General features: G+C 47.4%; 1 protein-coding gene across 4 annotated transcripts in view; it reads right to left on the minus strand.

Moving 5' to 3' along the window:
• Slc12a8 (solute carrier family 12 member 8) overlaps positions 1 to 21,836 on the minus strand; it is a 152,135-nt gene extending 130,299 nt beyond the window's left edge. Inside the window, exons 1-2 of one of the 4 annotated variants that reach the window (XM_087901329.1) lie at positions 21,292 to 21,835; positions 839 to 985 (exon numbers count right to left, since the gene is read on the minus strand). In XM_087901329.1, coding sequence (XP_087757455.1) covers positions 839 to 985; positions 21,292 to 21,339 — 195 coding nt within the window. In that variant the 5' untranslated portion in view covers positions 21,340 to 21,835. Of the gene's footprint in view, positions 1 to 838; positions 986 to 21,291 lie in introns of all 4 variants that reach the window. The other 3 variants (XM_087901332.1, XM_087901327.1, XM_087901331.1) reach the window with 3 other exon arrangements.
• Between the last annotated feature and the right edge of the window lie 1,866 nt (positions 21,837 to 23,702).

Raw genomic sequence — 23,702 nt, forward strand, 5'->3', positions numbered from 1 at the left:
ACCTCTTCAGCCCAATCCAGCCTTCAAGCCTCCAGCTCCCCTTCCTGGAAGCTTCCCCAGACACCTTGCATCCACAATGCTCTGGAGACCTCTCTTAACGTGAGTCTCTACCACCAGAGGGACAAAATCTTGCATTTTACAATCCCGTTGGCAGCATTAGTGTCTGCACACACCAGGCATTCACTGGTGTGTAACTCTTAACCGGGTGGTCTTTTGTTCTGCCTGTTCGAGCTATTGAAGTTCACGTGTGAGAAGGCAGGGTGTCAGGGTGTGAGGGGTCTGGAAACCCGGCTCAGGGCACACATCCTCAAGGGAAGCACCTTAGTGTTTTTTTTGCCCAAGGCATAGAAAAGAGGTCCTTTGTGCTCTGTGTTGAAGACGAACTTAACCATTAGACTCTGGTACAAGAGGGTCTGTCCTGGGCAATAAACCCTGAGAGGTAGGATCTTGTACCTCCAACCAAGCAGCCCTATGAACAAGGCCAGGAGCAGTGAGGGAGGAACTGTGAGAGAGGAACCATGTGCCTGGGGACTGGTGTTTCAGAGGGGCATAAAGTGGTGTGACAAATATCAGGAAGTCCAGAAGGGCCACAGACTAGAGTAAAAATCACCATCTCTCTGATTCTTGCCCGCTTTCTCGTCCAACCCACAATAAGCCCTGACCCCATAGAGCCTGGTCCATCCTGAGGCTCTGACTAGGGAAGTTCTGAGGCCCAGGCTCCCAGGATTCATACGCTAAAAACACTGCCAGCTGTTCACTGTGCTTCCCGCTTCTCCTTCCAGGAGAAAAGCTGTGGGATCTCCTAGCTGCGTCCCAGGGCCACCAGCTTATCACTCACCACCAGCCAGCCAGTCCTCAAGAAGAGTACAACCCCAAAAATGTTGATCATGCAGGATGTGAACACACCGTCCCAGGTCCCAAACAGCACCGGCTCCCACATGAACAGCTGGATCTTCCACCAGGGCTGGGGCTGGGCTAGGATGCCCTGCAAAGGACATAGTGAAGTCAGGTCAATTTTGTCAATTTGACAAAAGCCAGAACCATTTTGGAAGAGGGAACCTCCATTGGGGAAATCGCCCTGCCAGATTGTAGGCAAGCCTTGGGGGCTTTTTCTTGAGTAATGACGGCTGCGGGCCCGGGGAGGTATAAGATGGCTGAGGAAGCCATAAAGAGCAAGTAAGGAAGCTGCATTCCTCCATGGCCTCTGCATCACTTCCTGCCCTGCCTTCCTTCTCTCTGTGACAGATTGTAACGTGGAACTGTAAAATAAAAAACCATTTCTTCCCCCAAATTCTTTTGGTCGTGGTGTTTTATCACAACAGTAGAACCTATCTGAGGCAAACCCTCCACTGGAGACCCTTACTAAAATGACCAAAAGCTAGGGTATACGAAAACATACACAAAACCGGTACTCCCTCAGGTTGGGAACTGCTCTTGCACAGGCTGAGGGATTTATTTAAATTTGGCCACCAGCAGAGTCCCCGGCACCATAAAACCGTGTGGCAATGATGAAGAATCCTCGGCAGGACAGGAGAGAGGAAGGTCTCAGAGGTATCACGAGAACTGTCTGCAGCAGGTGAGCTCGTGAGGCTGCTTTGACCAACTGCATTGACGCCTCACGTGGGCCCCGAAGGTCAGAGTGCCTGGCGCTTCCGCCTTCACCCTGTGTCCAGCTTCCTTACTGTGGGACACCCGCTCACCTCACAGGCATGCTGACCACTCACGGAGCGTCTGTCTAGTTTAGCCCACACTCTTTCAAGGCCGAAGGCACAGAGATAACTTACTGTCCTAAATCTCCAGCCACCATGAATTCCAGCAACACCAGACCCTGAAGGCAACTATCCATAGTGGTGAGGGTACACCCTGGAGAGGAAGTGATCATCTTCTAGAGCCAGACAGTGACTTTCAACCAGCGACAGCAATAAAGAGTGTTTTTAGACTAGCCTGCAGAGCCAGGCCACGTCCTGACCAGGACTGCTCATTTATGCAGACCTCTCGCTCCCGCTGCACCCAAATCTTTTTCTGTTTAAACCTAAGACTCATGTCAGTATTCCCAAAGATGGAGTAGGGTCATTGGATCCCTTGTTTCTCAAACGTAGCCGACTAACTAAATCTGGTTTTTACCTTTGCTTTTTTAACTGTATGTCAGGGATGGGTGGTCAAAACTCATGATGCTGTAATCTAAATTTTTGCCCTAAAAACTCTAGTGACATTACCTATAAACCAAAGAGAAGGCAGAAAAAAGGCAAGCCACAGGAGACAATCGAAGATCAGAGTCAAAAGGGCCTGGCTCCGTGCTGGCTAAGAACAATGGCCACGCCTGTGACCTCAGACAACGCTAGATAACTACACTGCTGAAAACCAAAGAGCCCAGACGAAGTTCCTTCCTTCTCCCCTTCCCACACTAGCCCACCAAGGAAGGGCCTCAAAGGGAGTGCTGCTCACTCGAGGCAGGGAAGGACAGAGAGGACGGAGGGATGTTCTACTGCTGTGACAAAACACCATGACCAAAACACAAGTTGTGGGAGAAAAGGGTTATTTGGCTTACACTTCCATATTGCTGTTCATTGAAGGAAGTCAGGACAGAAATTCAAACAGGCCAGGATCCAGGAGGCAGGAGCAGAGGCAGAGGCCATGGAGGGGTGCTGCTTACTGGCTTGCTTCCCATGACTTGCTCAGCCTGCTTTCTTCCAGAACCCAGGACCACCAGTCCAGGGTGGCCCCACCCACAATGGACTGGGACCTAACTGAAAAACTGCCTTACAGCTGAATCTCATGGAGGCATTTCCTCAGCTGAGGCTCCTTCCTCTCTGATGACTCTGGCTTGCGTCAAGTTGACACACAAAACCAGCCAGTATAAGGGAGGAAGGACAGGGGCGGGGTGGAGGGAAGAAGGGCAGGGGAGGGGAGGAAGGGAGCCTGGATTATGGGTGATCAGGGCATTTAGTCGGGGAGGAGGAACTAGCAGACTATTGTCTGCACAGATTTTCTACAGATCCCAAAAAGGATCCTGAAGGTTCCCAGCACAAGAACTGATGGTGCTTGACACAGGAGTGCCAAACACCCTTATATGATCATTCCAGGTCATATTTAAATAGTACTGTATGTACTATTTAATATGTACATACGTGCATATTTTATGCTAATTAAATGATGCGGGCTGTCCTTCTGTGTGTGTATATATATATGTGTGTGTGTGTGTGTGTGTGTGTGTGTGTGCTGCCTTATTGGTTGATGAATAAAGCTGCTTCAGCCTATGGCAGGGCAGAATAAAGCCAGGCAGGAAATCATGGAGAGACTAGGTGGAGTCGAGGAGATGCCGCATAGCTGCAGAAGGAGAAAGATGCCAACTGCCAGTCAGAACCTTACCAGCAGGCCACAGCCTCATGGCGATACACAGATTAATAGAAGTGGGTTAATTTAAGATGTAAGAGTTAGCTAAAAATAGGCCTAAGCTATTGGCCAAACAGTGTTGTAATTAATATAGTTTCTGTGTGATTATTCGGGTCTAAGCAGCCAGGAAATGAATAAGCAGTCTCCAACTATAATTAAAAATTTTAGGGCTGGAGAGATGGCTCAGTGGTTAAGAGTATTGCCTGCTCTTCCAAAGGTCCTGAGTTCAATTCCCGGCAACCACATGGTGGCTCACAACCATCTGTAATGAGGTCTGGTGCCCTCTTCTGGCCTGCAGGCACACACACAGAGAGAATATTGTATACATAATAAATAAATAAATAAATTTTTTAAAAAAAATTTTAATTTGGGGCCAGAAGTTAACAGTACTTGCTGCACAAACCTGATGGCTTGAGTTCAGTATCTGGGTCCCATAGGAAATGAGAGAAATTGTTGCCTAAAAGTTCTTTTGACCTCCATATGTGTCCAACGGCACGTGTGCCCATCTCACCACCACCCCCTCTCTCTCTCACACACACAAAATAATAATATAAAAAATTAATTAAAAAGATATGAGAGAAGGAAAAAGGAAGTGGCAGGGACAGTGCAAGGGAAGAGAGGAGTGAGAGAGGAAGGAAAGAAGACAGGAAGGGAAAACTGAGGGAGGAGGCATCAAGAAATAACTGGGGAGTGAATTAGGCTGGAGATGCAGAGGCCCTGTGAGACTCTGGTCACCCCTGACTGCCGGCTCTCAGCTCTGCTGACGTCTGTGTTTGCTCATTACTAGTTCATCTGCCTCTCACAAACCACAAATGCGGAAGCTCAGCGACTAATGTGGCTCAGAGCAAAGACTCTGCCACCTGAGACTGTCCTGGAACACAGTACCAAGGGACAGGGCTGGTGAACACAGGCTTGTTAACTAGGATTCCAGGCACAGCCCAACTCCTGTGCTTGTGTGAGCTTCCTGTTAGGGTCTGTTATGGGTCTATTATTATTAGAGACAGTAATAATGGCAGCCATCAGCAATGGAGAGAGTTACCAGTCTGCCTCCAAATCAACGCTCTGCTCTCCTTGAATTCCCACTGCCCTGGGAGACAGGTGGGATGGCCTTGCCTGGAGATAAGAAAATACCTGGCTGTCCTAAGTCTTCCAGCTGGGGCTCTAAGCCATGCCCAGGTTGTGGGGTGTACACTCTACACTAGACCGCATTCACTTAAAGACAACATGTTCTTTTCTTCCCCGTGGGCTCTAACACCCTGGGCCTGTGTCCATCTGGTCTACCCTATGAATGCCCATGGGACCGTGTTCATCTTTCCACTCTGAAGGCTGTGGAAGCCTTGACCCTCACACTCTAGAACATGAGCCTGAACAGTGCTTGACTATAGCAGGTTCAAACCACAGGACACCTTTTACCTTGAGAAAGGCAGTAGAGCTGCTGTGAACTGGTTTGGTGACTGAGCCACAGTCGCGTGTCTCAGGGGGTTGGAGTGGGGGGCTGCTGCCTTCTTTTACAAGTGGTCAAAGACTTTCACTTCTGGCTTTGACCACAGTTGCAATTCCAGTGTTCTTATGGAGAAAGACCCCTTAAAGTCAGTGGAAGAAAAGAAAGAGAAAGAGAGAAGAGAGAAGGGGGGAGGGGGAAGGAAAGAAGGAAGGAAGAAGATGGAATGGAGACCCTTAGCATAGAATGCCAGTCAGTACCACACAGCCTCCAGTTAACTTTCCAGAGCCCGTGGAAGTGACTCGCTGCCTCCCAGGCACCCCTTCTTCTTCTTCTCCTCGTAGAAGCACCAGCATCAGTACTAGCCCAGCCTCACCCCACATGCGATATCATGCCATCTCACATGACTGTCTGAGTTACTGTTTGGAAAGTATGGTCCAGACCCATAGACCAGCACGGCGACAGCCTATTCAGGTATTATGAGGGGGGCAGAGCCACCACCTGCAACAGAAGCAGACGCATCAGAGGAGAGGGCAGGGCCAGTTCTCACCCCACTTCACTGGAAGAGGAGAGAAAGGGTGAAAAAAGAGGCTAGGATGAGAGATGCCAACGTGAAGCCAACTCTGGGGGTGTCAGGGGCTCCCTGATCCCAGTTGTTGGCAGCTGCCTTTAGAACATAATTGTCCTCAGCTCTGGACTATCAGTTTCAAAGGAACAAGAATCTCATTCAGTGGCTCACACTGACATGCAGGCTGAGGAAAGGGAAGTGGGTCACAGTCAGTGGGCCTGGTGCGCGGAACACTGGGAAGCAGGTGTGCCCGCTGAGCAAGATGAACACAGTGAGGAGCAAGTCTGTTATTTTCGTTTATGTCTCTGCATATTGTTATTTCTGCAATAGCCCTGATCAAAACCAGCTCGGGGAGGAGAGTTACAATCCATCAGCGAGGAAAGGTGAGGCAGGAACTGACGCAAAGGTCATGAAGGAAGGCTGCTCCCTGACTTGTTTTCTCTGGCTTACCCAGCTCCCTTCTTACACAGCTCAGAGCCAACTGCTGAGGGATGGCACCACCCACAGTGGGCTGGGCCCTTGACACCAATTAGGAATTGAGAAAAGAGCTCACTGTCATGGCCCCTGGCCTGTGTGACCCGAGCAACTTTTCAGTTCGTGTTCCCTCCTCCCAGGTGAGGTGTCAACGGGACAGCTGAAGGCAACCACAACATCAATCCCTCAGAAAGGGAAAGGATGCTCAGGGGTGGGTCCCTCTCTCTCCTGAGGACCCTCAGCCCTCTGGGAAGCTAATGGGAGTCTGTCTGGTCTCTGGGGTCAGTACATCTAGGGCTGCCGGCTGCCAGAGTTGTTCCCAAACCCCTGGGTCAAGAAGCCAGATTCTAGCTCTCTGCAATACTGAGATAACCCTGACTCTCAGTTCTGAGAGACAGAGATTTCTCTGGGACAGAGACTCTCCAACAGGAGCAAGGAAGCGCTCTCCTTCCTGTACCGGCATGCTGAGTGAAGTGAGACGCACACTCCTGCCAAAGGCGGCTCGTGAATGCAGGCCCTTGTTTTGCTCCTATGGTCACCTGCCAGGCTTTAACGAACACATCTGAACTATGAGCTCACAGCTTGTCACTCTGGAGGAAAAGAAAACGGCCAAGGATGGGTTGAGGCAGGTAGAAAAAGAAGCCTGATTCCCATGGGTTGTCCTTTGACCTCCACACGCACACATCCACACATGCACACTCGCACATATTTACACACTATAAATAAATAGCTATCTCGGGTTCCAACTAAAAAAGAGAAAAATGAATCGTGTGAGAAAATGGAACAAGAGCTAACAGTTTGAATTTAAGTATGTATATGGAGAAAAATAAGTACACATGTATATGCTTACAAACCCATCTTCCTTCTCTCTCTCTCTCTCTCTCTCTCTCTCTCTCTCTCTCTCTCTCTCTCTAAGGGACCTATAAGCAAAGACATTCCCATGGCAAAGGACATGCCTAGGACTCAGGTCTTCATTTCTAGATGCCATTCTTAAGGAACCAGGGCTCTTTGAAGAAGACTGAGGAAAACAATTACAGGACGAATGTACGTGGCTTCTACCGGGAAGTAATGCACCAGGCTTTTTCTTTCGGGCCACCAACCAGCTCCCAATCAGGACACAGAGACTTCTTACTAGTTATGAGTGCTCCGGCTGGCTTAGGCTTGTTTCTGGCCAGCTCTTTTAACTTCAATTAGCCTGTTTCTTTTTATCTGCCGTTTACCTCAGGGCAAAAGTTTTTCTTTCCTTCTGCATGTCTGACTTTCACTGTTTCTCACTTCTGGCTGGTTTGCAGCTGCCTGGTTTCTTGCCCCTGGTGTGTCCTCCTCTTTCTCCTCGATCTCTTTTCTCTTCTCTCTTGTTCCTAGATTTCTCCTAAACTTAGTCTCTTCGCCCACGGGCTCCACCTTTCCCTCTCCTTCTTAGCTATTGGCTGTGCAGCTTTTTATCAGACCCATCAGGTGCCTTAGACAGGCAAGCAAAACAAAGGCAACACATCTTTACCTAATTAAACAAATGCAGCATAAACAAATTTAACACATCCCGACGGCATTAAAAAATGCAGCACACCTTTACACAGTTAAAGTAATAGTCTACAATATAAACAAATGTAACATATCTTTGAGTAATTAAATATTCCACAACAAAGTAAGGAGTTGCTTTTTAAAAAGGAGAAAGGAAGGAAGAAAGGAAGGAAGGAAGGGAGGGAGGGAGGGAGGGAGGGAGGGAGGGAGGGAGGGAGGGAAGGAGGGAGGAAGGAAGGAAGACAAGGCAATGTTATTAGAACATAGGAGCCAGATTTGAAGAACTCCCACTGGCTATATGTAGCATGCTGATTATCAAAAACAAATGAAAAACAATAGCAGTAGAAGAAAATTTTGTATCTAGGACTAGGCAGATGGTTCAGTAGGTAAAATACTTGTCATGCAAGTCTGAGGATCTGAGTTCAAATCCCACAGAACTGATGCAAAGCTGGTGGCAGCCAATTCTGTAATCCCAGTGCTGCCATGGTGGGCTCCCTGTGGGAGGCAGAGACAGGAGAATTCTGAAAAATCCAAGGACTACTAACCAGGTGTCCATAGTGTAGGTAATAAAGTGGCCCTGTCACAAACAATGTGGAAGGCAAGGGGAGACACACAGGTTGTTCTCTGACCGTCACATGTGAATCATGACATGCACATAGCCACATCCACACACTTCAACATGAACACACATGAAAAGATAAAAGAAATCTGAAGACTGAAAGGACATACACACACACATATAAAAAAATAAAAATTTTTGGGACTGGAGAGATGGCTCAGAGGTTAAGAGCATTGACTGCTCTTCCAGAGGTCCTGAGTTCAGCTCCCAGCAACCACATGGTGGCTCACAACCATCTGTAACAAGATCTGGTGCCCTCTTCTGCCATACAGGTATACATGTAGACAGAAGACTGTGTACATAATAAAGAAATAAATCTTTAAAAAATAAAAAATTTGCAAATTAAAAAAGAAAGAGCTTGAATCCATGCAGATATAAGCAAATAAATAAATTGAAATAAACAAGAGAAAGCCCCCACCCTCTTTTTGTCAGAGTCTTATTATGTAACTGAAGCTAGCCTTGAACCTGTGATCCTCCTGCCTCAGCCTTCAGAGTGCTATACTGGATTTAGACAGCCCCCCCTTTTTAGACTTTTTTAAAGATTCATTTATTTATTTTATGCATGTGAGTGCTCTATCTACATGTGCACCTGTACACCAGAAGAGGGCATCCCATCTCACTACAGATGGTTGTGAGCCACCATGTGGGTGCTGGGAACTGAACTCAGGACCTCTGGAAGGGCAGCCAGTGCTCTTAACCTCTGAGCCAACTTTTCAGCCCTTAGACAGCCTGTTTTTACATAAAAAAACATACTAAGGTATGGGGAAGGTATTATGGAATTAGAAAACCACCATCTGCAGCCGAGAAGCAGTGACAGCCAATCACAAGATCCATAGCTATCAACAGGGCTAAAGCTGTAGGTCTCAGAGCAGCCCTAACAACTGGTCTGTTGAGTATGAGACTCCATCTGATGTAACAAGTAGCATCACCATGTGGGACCAACAGGAACTATACAATGATACAATTGTACTCCTGATACAATGCCTGGAGAACACCCCCACATCAGTGGGGTTCCTGTCAGTATGTATAATTCACAAACCTAAGCATGAGGGACCAGGTCACAAACTTTGGAACATTCTGCAAAACAACTGTGTAACTCGAGGTTTTTCTCCTGCTCGGCAGTTCCTGAACAACCACTCTGAGGCTTAATATTAATTACAAACTGGCTGATGGCTCAGGATGCTTACTGGCTAGCTCTCTATATAAATTAACCCATGTCTATTAATCTATGTATCGTCACGTGCCCCGTGGCTTACTGCTAATGCTCTGGCAGCTTACTCCTTTGGTGGCGGCTGGCATCTCTCTGACTCTGCCTTCTTTCTCCTATCTGCTTGGATTTCCCACCTGGTTCTTGGCCAGGCTATTGGCCAAAACAGCCTCTTTATTAACCAATGGTAATAAGACATATTCACAACATACAGAGGGGCATCCCACATCACAACTGGACATGTATTTAAAAACTGTCTTATTCAGTTAGGCATGGTGACTTGTACCTGTAGCTCTGGCGCTTGGGAGGCCATGGCAGGAGGATTGCCATTAGTTTGGGCTACACAGTGAGTTCCAGGCTAGTAGGGACTACAGAGTGAAAACTTGTCAAAAAAAAAAAAAGCCAACCAACCAACTAACCAACCAAACAAACCAACAGAAAAATCAGTCAGGTATAGGTCACACACACCTTCGATCCCAGCACTTGGGAGGAAGAGTCAGGTGGATCTCTGAGTCAGAAGCCAGCCTGGTCTATAGAGCAAGTTCCAGGACAGCCAGAGCTACACAGAGAAACCCTGTCATGAAAAACTAAAGAAAAAAAAAAAGTCAAGGTCAGGAGAAACAGAAAAAGCTTGTACTGAATCTTGGACCAGGAGGTGTATGGGTAACTTTTGCATATGAACTATGGATTCTAAAATAGAGTATACACTGTTAAATTTTCTGACTTCAGGAAATTTATTACTTACTGAGAAAAATTAGAAAAAAAGAAAATTATTTTTCAAAGATTTATTCCTATGTGTTTGTGTGAATGCCTGCATGTATGTATGTGTATCATGTTGTGTGCAGGTACCCAAGGAGACCAGAAGAGGGCGTTGGATCCCATGGATCTGGAATTCCAGGCAGTTCTGAGCTTCTTGATGTGGGTGCTAGGAACCAAACATGGTCCATCAAAGAGCAGCAAGTGTCCTTTTTTTTATATTTTTATTAAAAATTTCCACCTCCTCCCCTCCTCCCACTTCCTTCCTCTCCCCTTCCCCCACTCCTCCTCCCCCTAATTCTCCAGGCCAAAGAGCAGTCAGGGTTCCCTACCCTATGGGAAGTCCAAGGTCCTCCCCGTTCCCCCTAGGCCCAGGAAGGTACAGCAAGTGTTCTTGACTGTTAAATTGTTTCTCCAGCCCCCAAGATAAAGAAAATTCTTATTCTCAAGGAATACATACACATACACACACACATACACACACACGCACATACACACATACCTGCACACAGTCTTCCATACTCTCATGTGGATAAGAGAGAGGGCAATCATAAGGACAAGAGAAACCTAATAATAAAGGAAAATAGTAGCAAGTATGGGTTAAAACTGCCCAGGTCTGTAGTGGGGGGTGTTGTGTGTGACAATGAGCTACTGCAAACTGTTCTATAAATGTGAAGTTTTAAATCTTATCAAAATAAAGCTTAAAAATAAGGTTTCGCAGTATTACAGATAAACATAATACTACTAAACTGGTCAGCACCCACATCAGGAGGCTCACAACCACCTATAACTCCAACTCCTATAACTCCAGGCACCTCCGCACACATGGGCACACAACCCCTGCACATACATACATACCGTAATTAAAATTTAGACATAAAATATTTTAATGATGCTTACGATGATAAATTTTATGTCACATTATTACCACAATGAAAGGTGGGACCACAAATAAGCTCAGAAAATGGAAAGCACCCTCCTCAGTCTTGTCCACTACCTGTCGCCATGCCTGGTGACTGTGTCTGATGGATGGGAGGAGAGAACTGACTCCTAAACGTGCCCTCTAACCTCTGCCCGCACACTGTGACTCCTGTGTGCGCCCCCGCCATAAATAAATAGAAAAAAAAAACAACTACTGAAGACTGCAGGGCGAGAGAGATGCCTCAGGCCATAGAGCACTGTAGTCACAGTTCTCAGCTAGCACATTTAACACAGCCCAGATTATCTGAGGGCATCTCAGTTGCGGAGTTGTCTAAATCAGACTAACCCGTGAACGTCTCCGAGGCATTTTTAAAAGTTGGTAACTGATATAAAATATATAAGGAGTGGGTTCCACCTCTGGGCAGGTGGGGCTGAATAAGGGTAGCTGAGCAAGCCAGTATACAGTATTCCTTGGCTGACTTCAAGCTCCTGCCGTGGACTCCTGCCCTGGCTTCCCTTGATGATGAACTGTAACCTGTTAGCTAAATTAAACCCCTTCCTCCGCAAGTTGGTTTTGGTCATGGCGACGGAAAACCGAACCAGGACACTATGCAAAAAAGAGGACCTGAGTTCAGACCCCAGGCAACCCCCTGAAAGTCCTGCATGGTGGTACGCAGCTGTAACTCCAGGACTGATGGGGAGCTCCCAAGCTTGCTGCCCATTCAGTCTAGCTGAATTGGTGAGTTCTAGGTTCAGGGAAAAACTGTCTTAAAAAAAATTAAGATGGGGCCGGGCAGTGGTGGCGCACACCTTTAATCCCAGCACTCGGGAGGCAGAGGCAGGTGAATCTCTGTGAGTTCAAGGCCAGTCTGGTCTACAAGAGCTAGTTCCAGGACAGGCTCCAAAGCTACAAAGCAACCCTTTCTCGAAAAATCACACACACACACACACACACACACACACACACACACACACACACACAAGATGGAAAGCAAAAATTAAAGACACCTGACATTGACCTCTGGCTTCCATGCACACAACACAGATACACTTACTGATGACCACACACAGCCAAGAGGATTTGCTTATGTGGGTGAGTATCTACCAGTAATTACCATATTAAGAATTCAAGATGCTTAAGAATTTACTTGACGTAACAATAGATTTGTTTCCTATTAAGAGAAATGGTTTTAGTGAAAGAACTATTTTGCAACACAAATCCCTTTCTACTGTGAAAGGAAAGATGGTGGTAAACACTTTACTAATCTTAATAACCAGCCTGAGAGCAGACCTGGCTTTTCACATGGACTCTGCATCCAATCTGTGCAAAATATCCTTCTGGAAATACAAGAAAGAAAGAAAAAAAACACCCTCCAGTTTCTATGTCAGAAAGGAAAGACTAATTTGTTATCTCTGATCCATGTGTGGAAAAACTGGGTCAATCAAAAGATAAAAGAAGCCCCAGAAAGAAGTGACAAGGATATAAGAAATCAAGGTAGCAGCATATGAGCAAGTGAAAAAAAAAGGAAGGAAATGAAGACTTCAGACAGCAAAGGCACTGGGTATATGGGACCACTTGGTTGAGCACATGCACACAACTGCACCACATAAACACCATTTGCTGACCTAAAACTTTTAGAATCAACGATATTAAGGAAGAAGTGTTTATTATGGTTGCCGAGAACACAGAAATGTAAACCTCAACAACGTCATCGCCAGCGGAGAGTGGGGAAGATGACAGGCAGGTGTGCCAAGGTCTTATTTTTGGTATCAGGAAGCAATAAGTAATATTGTAATAAGCAATAAGTAATAAGCAATCAGTAATAAACTGATAATAAATTAATAACCCAGAAACTGAGTTATCAGTATTTTATGTAAGGTGATAACGATCACCAGTAAAGGAAATAGAGACCAGAAAGCATTTGCAGTGGTGGCTCTGGGAAGCAGCAGGGAAGAAGGGATTTCCACGCGTGCCCCTGTGTGTATGCTTAAGGGTTTCTTCCTGCACACATGAAGTGCAGCAATGATAAAAACACTTGGTTTTTATTTCAAGAAAAAGCAACGACGTATTGGACATATTTTAAACAGATCAGGGTTTATCGGTTTGATTTTGCTGAGCTGACGTCGGTAATCTGTTTATAGGATTCAGTGGCTGGGTCACGAGAACAATCTCTTCGTTCCGAATCACATTTGAAGCAGGCCGCATGAAGTCCTTTGTAAAATGAATGTCTGCTCCCACGGCTTCTGTGCCTTTAAAATGAACTGTAATTTGCTATTGTTTTCCATTATTCGTTAACCAACAGACACGCAAAAATGAGCTATGACATTGTTTTCTATAGTTGAAAATCTGTAAATACGGGAATTCTGTATTACAGCAAGGACACAATTATTTCCGGCTTACAGAAGGGTGCTAGGTCTCCACGGCTCCTGGCTGATCAGTAAGCGCCAGCGCCTGTACAACCAGTGACCATGGCGACCACAGGCGTGGTTCCTACGCCTGGGAGATTACAGGAGAGCATCCCAAATTTTCATATAAATGAGTGTTTTTTTAATCCCTCTACCCTCATTCTTTTTTGTTTATTTTTGGTTTTTGCATGTGGGGGGAAAAAGCATTCACCAAATAAAGAAACGTACATACGAGCTGCTATGGTTGGGATGTCCAGTGATCCCATGTTCCATAGGCAAACTTTAGGTTTCCAGGTAGAGGAATGACATGGACCATTAGGTAAAAACTTGTAAGTCTTACGGAGAGGTCTTGGGCTCCTTAGGGAGGAGCACACCCTCTACTGTGGTTAATCTTGGCTGCTGACTTGATTGGACCTAGGATCAGTCCTATGGAAGGGTATTCCCAGGCTAGGTTAACTGAGAGCACAGGGCCTTCCCCTAGAATAGGCAGCAGGTTCCGATGGCAGCCTGGGTGAAGAGGTCTGAGGGAGACACAGCTATGTTCGCTTTCCCGCCTCTGCTTCTCTCTTGTACGCCTCTCCTGTTGCTGCCGCCAGCACGCTTAGCTGCCCATCAGAACGACAGGAACTCTCTCCGGCACCAGATCGGAACTGCTGAGGCATATAACAGCTAACAAACAGGTCCACAAACTCTCATGATGGACTACTCAGCCTGTACGGCGTAACCTAGTCCCATCAGACCTTACCTGCAATGTAGCCAGTCCAGCAAGCTACCACTCTGGAGAAGACCGCCTAGCCACACACTGGTGGTGGTGTGCACGCCCACGCTCTTTCCCCTCCCCTCCCCCACCCTTCTAGCTCAAGATGGACCACTCCCTATGTCACGTGCTCCCTCCATCACCATCCACATCCTCAGCAGAGCTTTTAACCTCCCCTCCCCCAATAAGGAGCTAAATAAACCCTACCACACTGTAAATTCTTCAGCTCACGGATTTCCTTGTAATGACATGCCACTGACTAGCACAGGCGCTTTGCCCTGAGAAGTGGTAACACGAAATCACAATAAAACGTGTGTGTGTGTGTGTGTGTGTATGTGTGTGTGTGTGTGGTTTGCATTGCGGGCTGCCTGGGTGCTGCCTCCTATTCAGAAGGTGCGGTGTGGTCGGATAGGATAGTTTGACTCCCAGCATCCCTAAGTATCTGTGGCTCCTCCCAGCTCTCCCAGCATTGCTCAGTGCTTGTAGCTCCTCCCAGCTCTCCCAGCATCACTCAGTACCCATGGCTCCTCCCAGCTCTCCCAGTATCCCTTAGTGCTTGTGGCTCCTCCCAGCATTTCTTACCCTGTCCCCTACTCTAAACCTCTTCCTCCCAGGGAGGTTGGGCTTCTGCTTCCCTTCCTGAGCCTGAGCCGTGTTTTTTGTCACTTGGCCTCTTGGTTGGGGGCTTCTCTCTTGCTCGTCCTTCCTCTCTTTCCCCTCAAGGTTCGGTTTAGTCTGCCAGCCATGTTCAGCCTGGACTCTTCCCCTGCCTGCCTTCCCCTTATATCTACAACTTAATTCTCCATATTTTTTTTCTTTCATTTTTTTCATTCATGAAGAGATATGTTTAGATCAGAAAAAATACGAAATGAAGCTAAAACTCAGCCACCCCCATAGAAAGCACTTAGACCAGCACTTAAGCACCACCCAGTAGCACCTCATTTAAGTTACAAGAATAGTCCTTCAGCATCACTAATGTCCAGACTTCTTGGAAACCCCAATCTATTATATAGTGACAAAGATAGCATTTCCTCCTGCTTCTGGCCATGGATGAAATGTACCAAAAGGCAATGCAGATGTGTGAAGTAACCCAAGTCATTCATTCATTCACAAGTAGGCAAAATCCAATCTTGCTGGCTATCACAGAGTAAGGACTTCGCCAGTTTTGTGCCTCTCATATGCAAACCAACCTATATCTGAGTCTACAGCTGCGGTCGCCCATTCTTGAACACCAAGCCAATGTTTCTTTGAACCTAAATTATCCCAGGGTCAGTTACCAGGGAACTACAATGACAGGGGACAGCCTCCACAAAAATACTTCCCCAGAGTGGAGGTGTGGGGATTTAGAAATATAGTAAAGAATACGAAGACGTGAATGAAAATAATAATAAAACGCAGAAACATATAGGATAGTATCAGGAGGGAATTTTTCAGTGAGTACTGAAAATTCGCCCGTGTTTAATTTTCAGTTGGTTAAAATACCCCTGACCCCAAAAGGTAGGAGTAAAAGACTGCATTAACATATTAATTGAAAATCACAGGCTATGGAAACCAAACTTGCCCTAGACCAAATACTTTGTAGGCAAACCACTCCCTGGGTGGAATCCCAAGTTATTTCATAAAGGGAACTGGAACTTAGTTGCATCCTTAGACTTTTATTTCAGGTGGGAGCCAACTACTTCCCTATTTCAGGAGCACGGGGTCTGGCAACTAGCCACACCTGTTGACAACAGCCCACAAGAGCCGAACTCTCTGATTTACAACTAGGTGGGGCCTTTGTTTGAGTTAGAAGCACAATAATCTTCAATGAACAAGAAACAAGTCCCAAACTCTCTGACCTTTGACCTCTTTGGGCCTCCACACTAGAGACCATTCCTATAATCTAAAATCCAGAAAAATTCTTCTGACCCATCCCAAATTGTTGGCTCCACCCTGCCTTCCAGGTCCCGCAGAACCCCAGTAAAAGTCCTGGCTCCCTCTCACTCCTGCTTTTGGCCACCTGATCAAACCTGGTGTAAACAGGCTAATGAGAACTCAGAAATGAGAACAGAGGGTTTGTTGGTTTTTTTGCTTTGCTTTGTTTTAATGATACATCCTAGCACCCATGTGTAGTAGTGGAACTTGGAGATTGGATCATCCCTGACGGCATTTTGAAGCCATTACTCGGCTCCAGCCCTGCCACTCCTTGTCACGTGTTTTGGAGCAAGAAATTTGAGATCTCCGGGCTTCTTTCCTGACACGCTAAGCAAGAGGTTGGACCATAGGATCTCTGAGGACCCCTGTTTCCTGACATGTTTCCTTTGATTTACCTCTTGTGTTGGCTAGTTTTTATGTCAACTTGCCACAAGCTAGAGTCACCTGAGAGGAGGAAACCTCAGCTGAGAAAACGCTTCCATAAGATCAGGCATGCCTATAGGGCATTGTCATAATCCGTGATTGATGTGGAAGGGCCCAATCCATTGTGAGTGGTGCCACCCCAGGGCTGGTGGTCCTGGGTTCTAGAAGAAGGCAGGCCGAGCCAGTAAGACCCTCCTTGGTCTGCATCAGGTTCCTCCAGGCTCCTGCCCTGTATGACCTCCTGCCTCGACTGCCTTAAACGATGCACTTGTGAAGTGTAAGTGCAAACAGAGCAAACCCTTTCCTCCCCACATTGCTTTTGGTCATGGTGTTTCATCACAGCAATAGAAATCCTGACTAAAACACTTCTCTTACTAGCGCTACCTTCCGGCTCACCCTGGACTCAAACTTGACCAGATGCTCTTCCCATTACTGGTCAAGCTAATTTAGGTGGAATGGAGAAGAAGACAGAAGGGGAAGAGCTGGAAGTCAAGCACTGCTGCACAAGCAACACGAGAGACAAGGGGCAGGAGGAGGATGGTCCACAGGTTGGGACCCAGGGAAGCTCAGGCACGGGGAAGCAGTCCTCTCTGCTGCCAGTCTGGATCTGACATTCCTTTCCTGCCTCTGTCCTTTTGCTGCCCAACTCTGCCATGCCAGATCATGTGTTCATCTGCCAGCCGGTCCTCCTGATCATTTATAAGGTTACTCCGTGGACTAAATGTCACCTCCCTACCTCAGCTGTATTATTACCAGCCAGTGTTTCCTGAATGCTTACTATGAACTACATCCCATATGATAATTTACATGCATTTTCTCCTTCATTTTTCTTCAGCCTCTAGAGGGGGCCCAGCCAGTACAGCCATTTCACAGGTTAGGACACAGGTTCAGTGAAGGAAGAAACTGCCTGAACTCAGAGTGTAGAATCAGCCCCTGAGTCCAGGTGACCTTCCTAACCATTAGATCTACAACCCATTCTCAGTGAGTTCATCACACACACACACACACACACACACACACACACACACACACTCCTATGCCCATCTGATCCTAAAATGCTTAAAGCCAAACCAAGAATCCAATTCTCCACTTTTTCACTAACTAACAGCCACGAGCAGCTTCCTATCAAGAGAAAGGAGGTCAAGACTGATGTGTTTTACACAACACCCACCAGCCTGTCTTTCTACCAGGCTCTGACCCCGTACTAGCTCCAAAGCTCTTCTTAGAATTCCCAACCACCATGACTGGAGTAAAGGTTACAAAAAGGTTCACAAGACATTTACTGAGGGCCAACCACTCCTAGAGTTTAGATTCAAAGACACTGGCTACCTTACTATTCTCTCTCTCACAGAAGTCCTTGAGTTACTGTCTGCTACCCTCTGGCTCCCACAGAGGGCTTTGATTTACTGTCTGGGTGATTTATTCATAACTTTGGAGCAGAAGGCATGCACCAGAAAAGATAACATGCCTGCCCTTGCAATGCCCCAGCCCTTGTCCATCAGACCAAAGCCGCTGGATCCATCCCAGAATGTGAAGACAAAGCACATTAAGCGCTTAGAAAAAGAAAATCTCACTAACTGGTGGCTATCAGAATTTTCCTCCTCTCTCATCTAGGATGTGTTTCCCAAATTTAACACGTGCTCTATGTCCACCAATACTAAGACCCAAGGTGAATGGCAGCGCATGCAATCCCATACATACAGCCAGCATGTGTGAGCATCAGCCATACTCCAAGCACAATGGTGAGTATTGAGGAAGCTCCCAGATTCCCCCAAGGAGAGAGGATAGAAATGGCTCACTGTCATGCTACACTGCAAGTACAATGGTCCAGGTACAGTGGGCAGGTTAGGTTAGTCAGATCTCAGTGGGTCTGAGGGTCACAACAAAAAGTCTGAAGTGGAAACTGAGGGAAGAGAAGCTACTGAAAGACTTTCAGCAGAGGATCGAATGCACAGGTCAACATTGTAGAAAGAACCACTTCAGAACAAAGGAGAGAGATGTTAGGGAGGGTATGAACAGCCCAGTCAAGAAAAAAATGGTTCCCTTGAGGAGACAGTGCAGGAGAGAAGAAGAAGTCGAGATGGAAGGCTGTTTGGATGGAAGTGTTTGGCTCCCTGTAAGATCCTTGACAGCTCATAGGATCTTAACTCCAGCTCCTGGGAACCCAACGCCCTCTAGTGGCCTCTGCCGGCACAGCACTCACATGCACATATACACAGACACAAACATACACATACATACATAATTTAAAAATTTTTATGTTTATTTTATGTGCATTGGTATTTTGTCTGCATGCGTGTCTGTTGGAGGGTGTCAGATCTTGAAGTTAAAGACAATTGTGAGCTGCCACGTGGGTGCTGGGAACTGAACTTAGGACCTCTGGGAGAGCAGTCAGTGTTCTTAACCGTGAAGCCATCTCTCCAGCCCCATATACATGTAATTTAAAAAAAATAAACTTTTTAAAAAGTGATGGACTTGCTGGGCGGTGGTGGTGCACACCTTTAATCCCAGCACTTGGGAGGCAAAGGCAGGGGATCTCTATAAATTTAAAATCAGCCGGGTCTACAAGAGCTAATTCCAGGACAGGCTCCAAAGCCACAGAGAAACTTTGTCTCGAAAAACAAACAAACAAAAGAACAAAAAACAAAAACAAAAAGTGATGGACTTCGGTGTTTGTATACAGTGAGCACCAGAGGCATTGGTGCTGGACCCTGCACAGTCCCCTGATATTTAGGGAGAGAATGCAACACTGAGGCCTTTGTACACATTTTAAAAGCAGCCATCTGCTTAGGAAACTTCAAATGACTGACTCTGCAGCACAGTTGCCTGTCGCTTGTCCACTTGGCCCGTCAACCAATGTTCAATGTCGACTTAAATGCCAGTCACTGCCCGGGCGCTGGGAGCATTCCAGTGAGAACCACTCTAGTGAGAACTAATTAGACCAGAGGAAGACACTGGGGAGTGGTGTGGCCTGCCTGAGGGGTAGAGTACAGAGCAGATGCTAGAGATTCAGGCCCCAGAAGGCTGCACAGGCTAGAGTGAGCACTCCCAACCTGGTGGTGGATATAGGGAGCCGCTGAAAGTTTTAAAGGGGGAGGAGAGGACCAGGCTCAGTCTGATCACATCCGCTCATGCAGACCCAGGATGCCCTCTTCGTTTCTCCTTTCACACTCTTGAGGCCTCCTGTTTTCCACCTGGGGTTCTTTTTCATGATCAACACAGTGCTTATTAAGAATAGACCATAGGGGCTGGAGGGATGGCTCAGAAGTTAAGAGGTCCTGAGTTCAATTCCCAGCAACCACGTGATGGCTCACAACCAGCTATAATGAGATCTGGTGCCCTTTTCTAGCATGTAGGTGTATATTCAGGCAGAACCTTGTGTACATAATAAACAAACACTTAAAATCTTTAACAACAACAAAAAAGGATAGACCATAAACAAATGTTGAGAGTATATAATCACATACGCACACCCTTTTAAAATATGATATTGCTATGTAGCCCAGGCTGGACTTGAGCTTGAAAGTCTTCCTGCCTTTGTCCCCAAAGTGTTTGGGTTACAGGACTGAGGTGCCACGCCTGGCACATATTGGGTCTTACCACCCAAAGAAAACACAGGGGAACTATGTGAGAGACTGTCAAAGCAAATACATATGTGACCTGGACAAATGAAGCTCTCTGAGGACCAGCGGCATGACTCAGTGGGTAGAAGGGCAGCTGCCAGCCCTGGACCCACATGGCAGAAGAGCCACTCAAGGGTGGCATGTGCACCCACAAATAAATAAACAGACAGTAATTTAAAAATAAAAAGAAGCTCTCTTGGGGCCCCCCAAGCACAACAAGAACATGGCCGCAAGCCCTTTTGCCCAGGAATCGACAGCTCTAGCCAAGAGTAATTATCTTTTTGTATTTTGTTCTGTTTTTTCTCAGTGTAACGGATGGAACCCGGGGCCTTGCACTGAGCAACTGCAGTACCGCTGAGCTCCAGCCCAGCCTGTGATGAAATAGTCTGAGTTCCTAGTCATTCATTTCTAAGCAGCTTGGCCGCTCCTAGGGCTGTGTGAGCATTTATAGTAAGTGCCAAGGCCAGAGCAATAAATCCCGCATCTGATGAGGGTAGGGAGCAGTGTATTTTCCTGAGCATTTACTGCCTGCCAGTGACCAGGCAGCATTCCTTCGCCTGTGTCTGTGCATATGAAGAGGGGGTTAACAGTGTGGACCCCCCTTCCACCTCCTGACTTCCAGCTCTAGAACCTGCTCTTGCTATATGCTCTGAGTTGATTCTCTCCTTCTGAGGGGCTCATTCCCTCTGTTATGATGCAGGGAAACCTCCACCTCTCTACAAAGCATTACTACTCCAAGGGGCAATGAAGCGCCAAGGTGGGTAAACACAGTCTGCAGAGATCTTATCAGCACCTAGCTATGGGCTTTTGTTTCCTCCAATTCCATATCGACTATACACTGAATGCTTACTATAACTAATAACCATCAGGAAGGGCTTAAGAAAAAAAAAATGAACGAAATGCTAGCAGACATCAGGGAGCCCAGAATGCCTCTGACTTCAGTAGATGAGCTTTTCCAGAAATAAACTTACCTCCTCACATCGGTCTGATTCGATATTACAAGGAGTTCACATCATCTGAGTCTGCCCCATTCGTGGAAGACATCCCATAACAGGGTGGAGGGTGGAGGACGTTACAAATGATGCCGAAAGAGACCTTCTGTACACGGTTAAAGGTTGTCCAGAATCTTTTTTTTAATGCCTAAGTAAACTTCTAAGATAACTGCTTTGAAAATATTGCACTGCCACGGTCCCCCTCTGCTCCTTGTCTGATGGCATCTGACTCACACACCTTTGGCAGCTCCATCACCACCCTTATACCAGGCTTACCTGCTGGGCTGCCTCATGGAAGAGTTCCTGTGGAGACCTCTGGGCCATTCTCCAGGAAGTGAGGTCCTGATACTCTAGGTGGGGGGACCACTCTGGAAAGCAAACATCACCCTTGGTCAGGCCGACTCCTCCCTCTCTTGCTACTTCTCCTCCATCCAACCTTCCTCTGCACTAAGGCTCTGGGTTAAACAGAAACTTTGTTCGGGTCCCACCTAGGGACCTCAGTGACCGCTTTGGTACCCCAATCACAGTCCAGAGCCCACCTGCTCATTTCCTGTAGCCCTGAAGCCACAGGAACTCCCAGCTTCCCAACTCCTGAATTGTGGGGGGCCGGGGCGGGCCTGACTGTTCAGCTAACCAGCCCTTAAAGACACAGCCCCACACTCCTTTCCCAATGTCCTAGCCACGCTTTGTCCAGCGCAATGTGCATTATGGTCTCGTTGGACCCCGTGCCTGGTGGCGAGTGCAGGTGGAAGGGAGGCTAGGCAGAATGGGAGCCGGAAGACTGGGGAGAGTCCCCAGGAGCCTTAGCCAGAACCAACAGCGCAGTTTTGGCCACCAGAGACCCTGGCTTTCCTGAGGGACCTTGTCCGCGGTATTTGGAAGAAAAGGAGAGAAAGATAAGGGCTGAGGCGACCCTGCTCCCCGTCCCGCAGGGAGAAGATTCCAGAGATTCCAGCGAATGGGGGGGGAGGAGCTGGGGAAGATTCCTGTCAAGGGGGTGTGGGACCTGTCACCTCAATAAGAGCTGGGGGCGGGGGGGGGCGGGGTGAGGCTCAAGGTGCCAGGGTCGGGTCCTCGAGACCCCGACCGTACCTCCCCCTCCGCAGAGCGTCACCGGAGCCCTCACCTGCTCCTGTCCCGGCTCCCGCGGCCACGCCCACCACACCCCGCCCCGCCACGTGGCCGCGCTCCGGGCCACTTGCCCTGCAGTTTACACGCCCACGCCCCAGAGCCCCCGCAGAGCATCTGGACCAGAGACCCAGACCCGGGCACCACCTGTCCTGAAGGGCGGCGGTTCAGCCAGGTGACACCGTACAGTCAGGAAATGGCACTTCTAGAGACCAGAAAGCGCCACAGGCATGCTGAGAGACAGGGGGATGACCCTCACCACTTCAGCAAGACCACTGTACCGCCGTCCCTAGGGGTGAACTAAGGTTTCCAGGGCCTGAGGTTGCAGGGGAAAGGGGGAATTAACATACAGAGAGATGAAATTATCTCCATTTTCAATCTGGCATAGTTCCTAAACCTTAAATAACTTGCTAGGCTTCAATGTGAGCTTCTGAGAAACAGGAGGGCAGCTGGGAGTACTTCCCACGCCCACAAGCCTTTGTGTGAAATACCTAAAAATAGAGACTGTTCTTTTAAAACAAAAGGGAAGGCAAAGCCCCGGAACACTAGCGGCGCCCCATCCTCTCTTTGCTGCTCCAGCGAAGCTGCTCCTGCGAAGGTGTCTTACGTAAAGTTTGCCGTCTGATCCATTTTGACTGTACAGTTCAGGGTGGTTAAATCTCGCTCGCGGTGTTGCGCAACCGTCCGTCATCACCACGTCTAAAACTTTTTTCATCACCCCATACAGAAAATGCACGCTCCCCCGGCCCCACCCACTTTCTATCTTTGCGTCTCCTCTGGATACAGCCTCTAAATAGAATAGTACGATATTTATCATTTTGTTCCTGACGCATCACACTTGAGCACCAAGGCCCTCAACGTCCGTTCTATGTTGTGTGCATCGGCAGTTCACTGCAAGAAAAGAGGTTTTCGCTTGTTTGGAGAGTTTTGTTTTCAGTTTTGGCTTTACAGTGCTGGGAGAGGAACCCAGCCAGGGCTATGTTAGGGCCGGGCTCTGTTCTACCCCTGAGCTTTAGCTGCAACTTGCAGAGGAGTTTTGTTTTGTTTTTTTTATTATTTATTTATTTATTTATTTATTATGTGTACAATATTCTGTCTGTGTGTATGTCTGCAGGCCAGAAGAGGGCACCAGACCTCATTACAGATGGTTGTGAGCCACCATGTGGTTGCTGGGAATTGAACTCAGGACCTTTGGAAGAGCAGGCAATGCTCTTTACCACTGAGCCATCTCTCCAGCCCCCATGCAGAGGAGTTTTTTAAAAAATTTGTTTATTTATTAAAAAGTTCCACCTCCTCCCCTCCTCCCACTTCCCTTCCCCTCCTCCCTCCCCCTCCCTCTCCAGTCCTAAGAGAAGTCAGGGTGCCCTGCCCTGTGGGAAGTCAAAAGCCCTCCCCCTTCCATCCAGGCCTAGGAAGGTGTGCATCTAAACAGATTAGGCTCCCAAAAAGCCAGTCCATGCAGTAGAATCAAAACCCAGTGCCATTATCATTGGCTTCTCAATCAGCCCCCATTGTCAGTCACATTCAGAGAGTCCGATTTGATCACATGCTCATTCAGT

Source organism: Myodes glareolus, chromosome 2 (assembly GCF_982192425.1).
Source record: "Myodes glareolus chromosome 2, mMyoGla1.1, whole genome shotgun sequence".
In the NCBI taxonomy this organism is placed as follows: Eukaryota; Metazoa; Chordata; class Mammalia; order Rodentia; family Cricetidae; genus Myodes; species Myodes glareolus.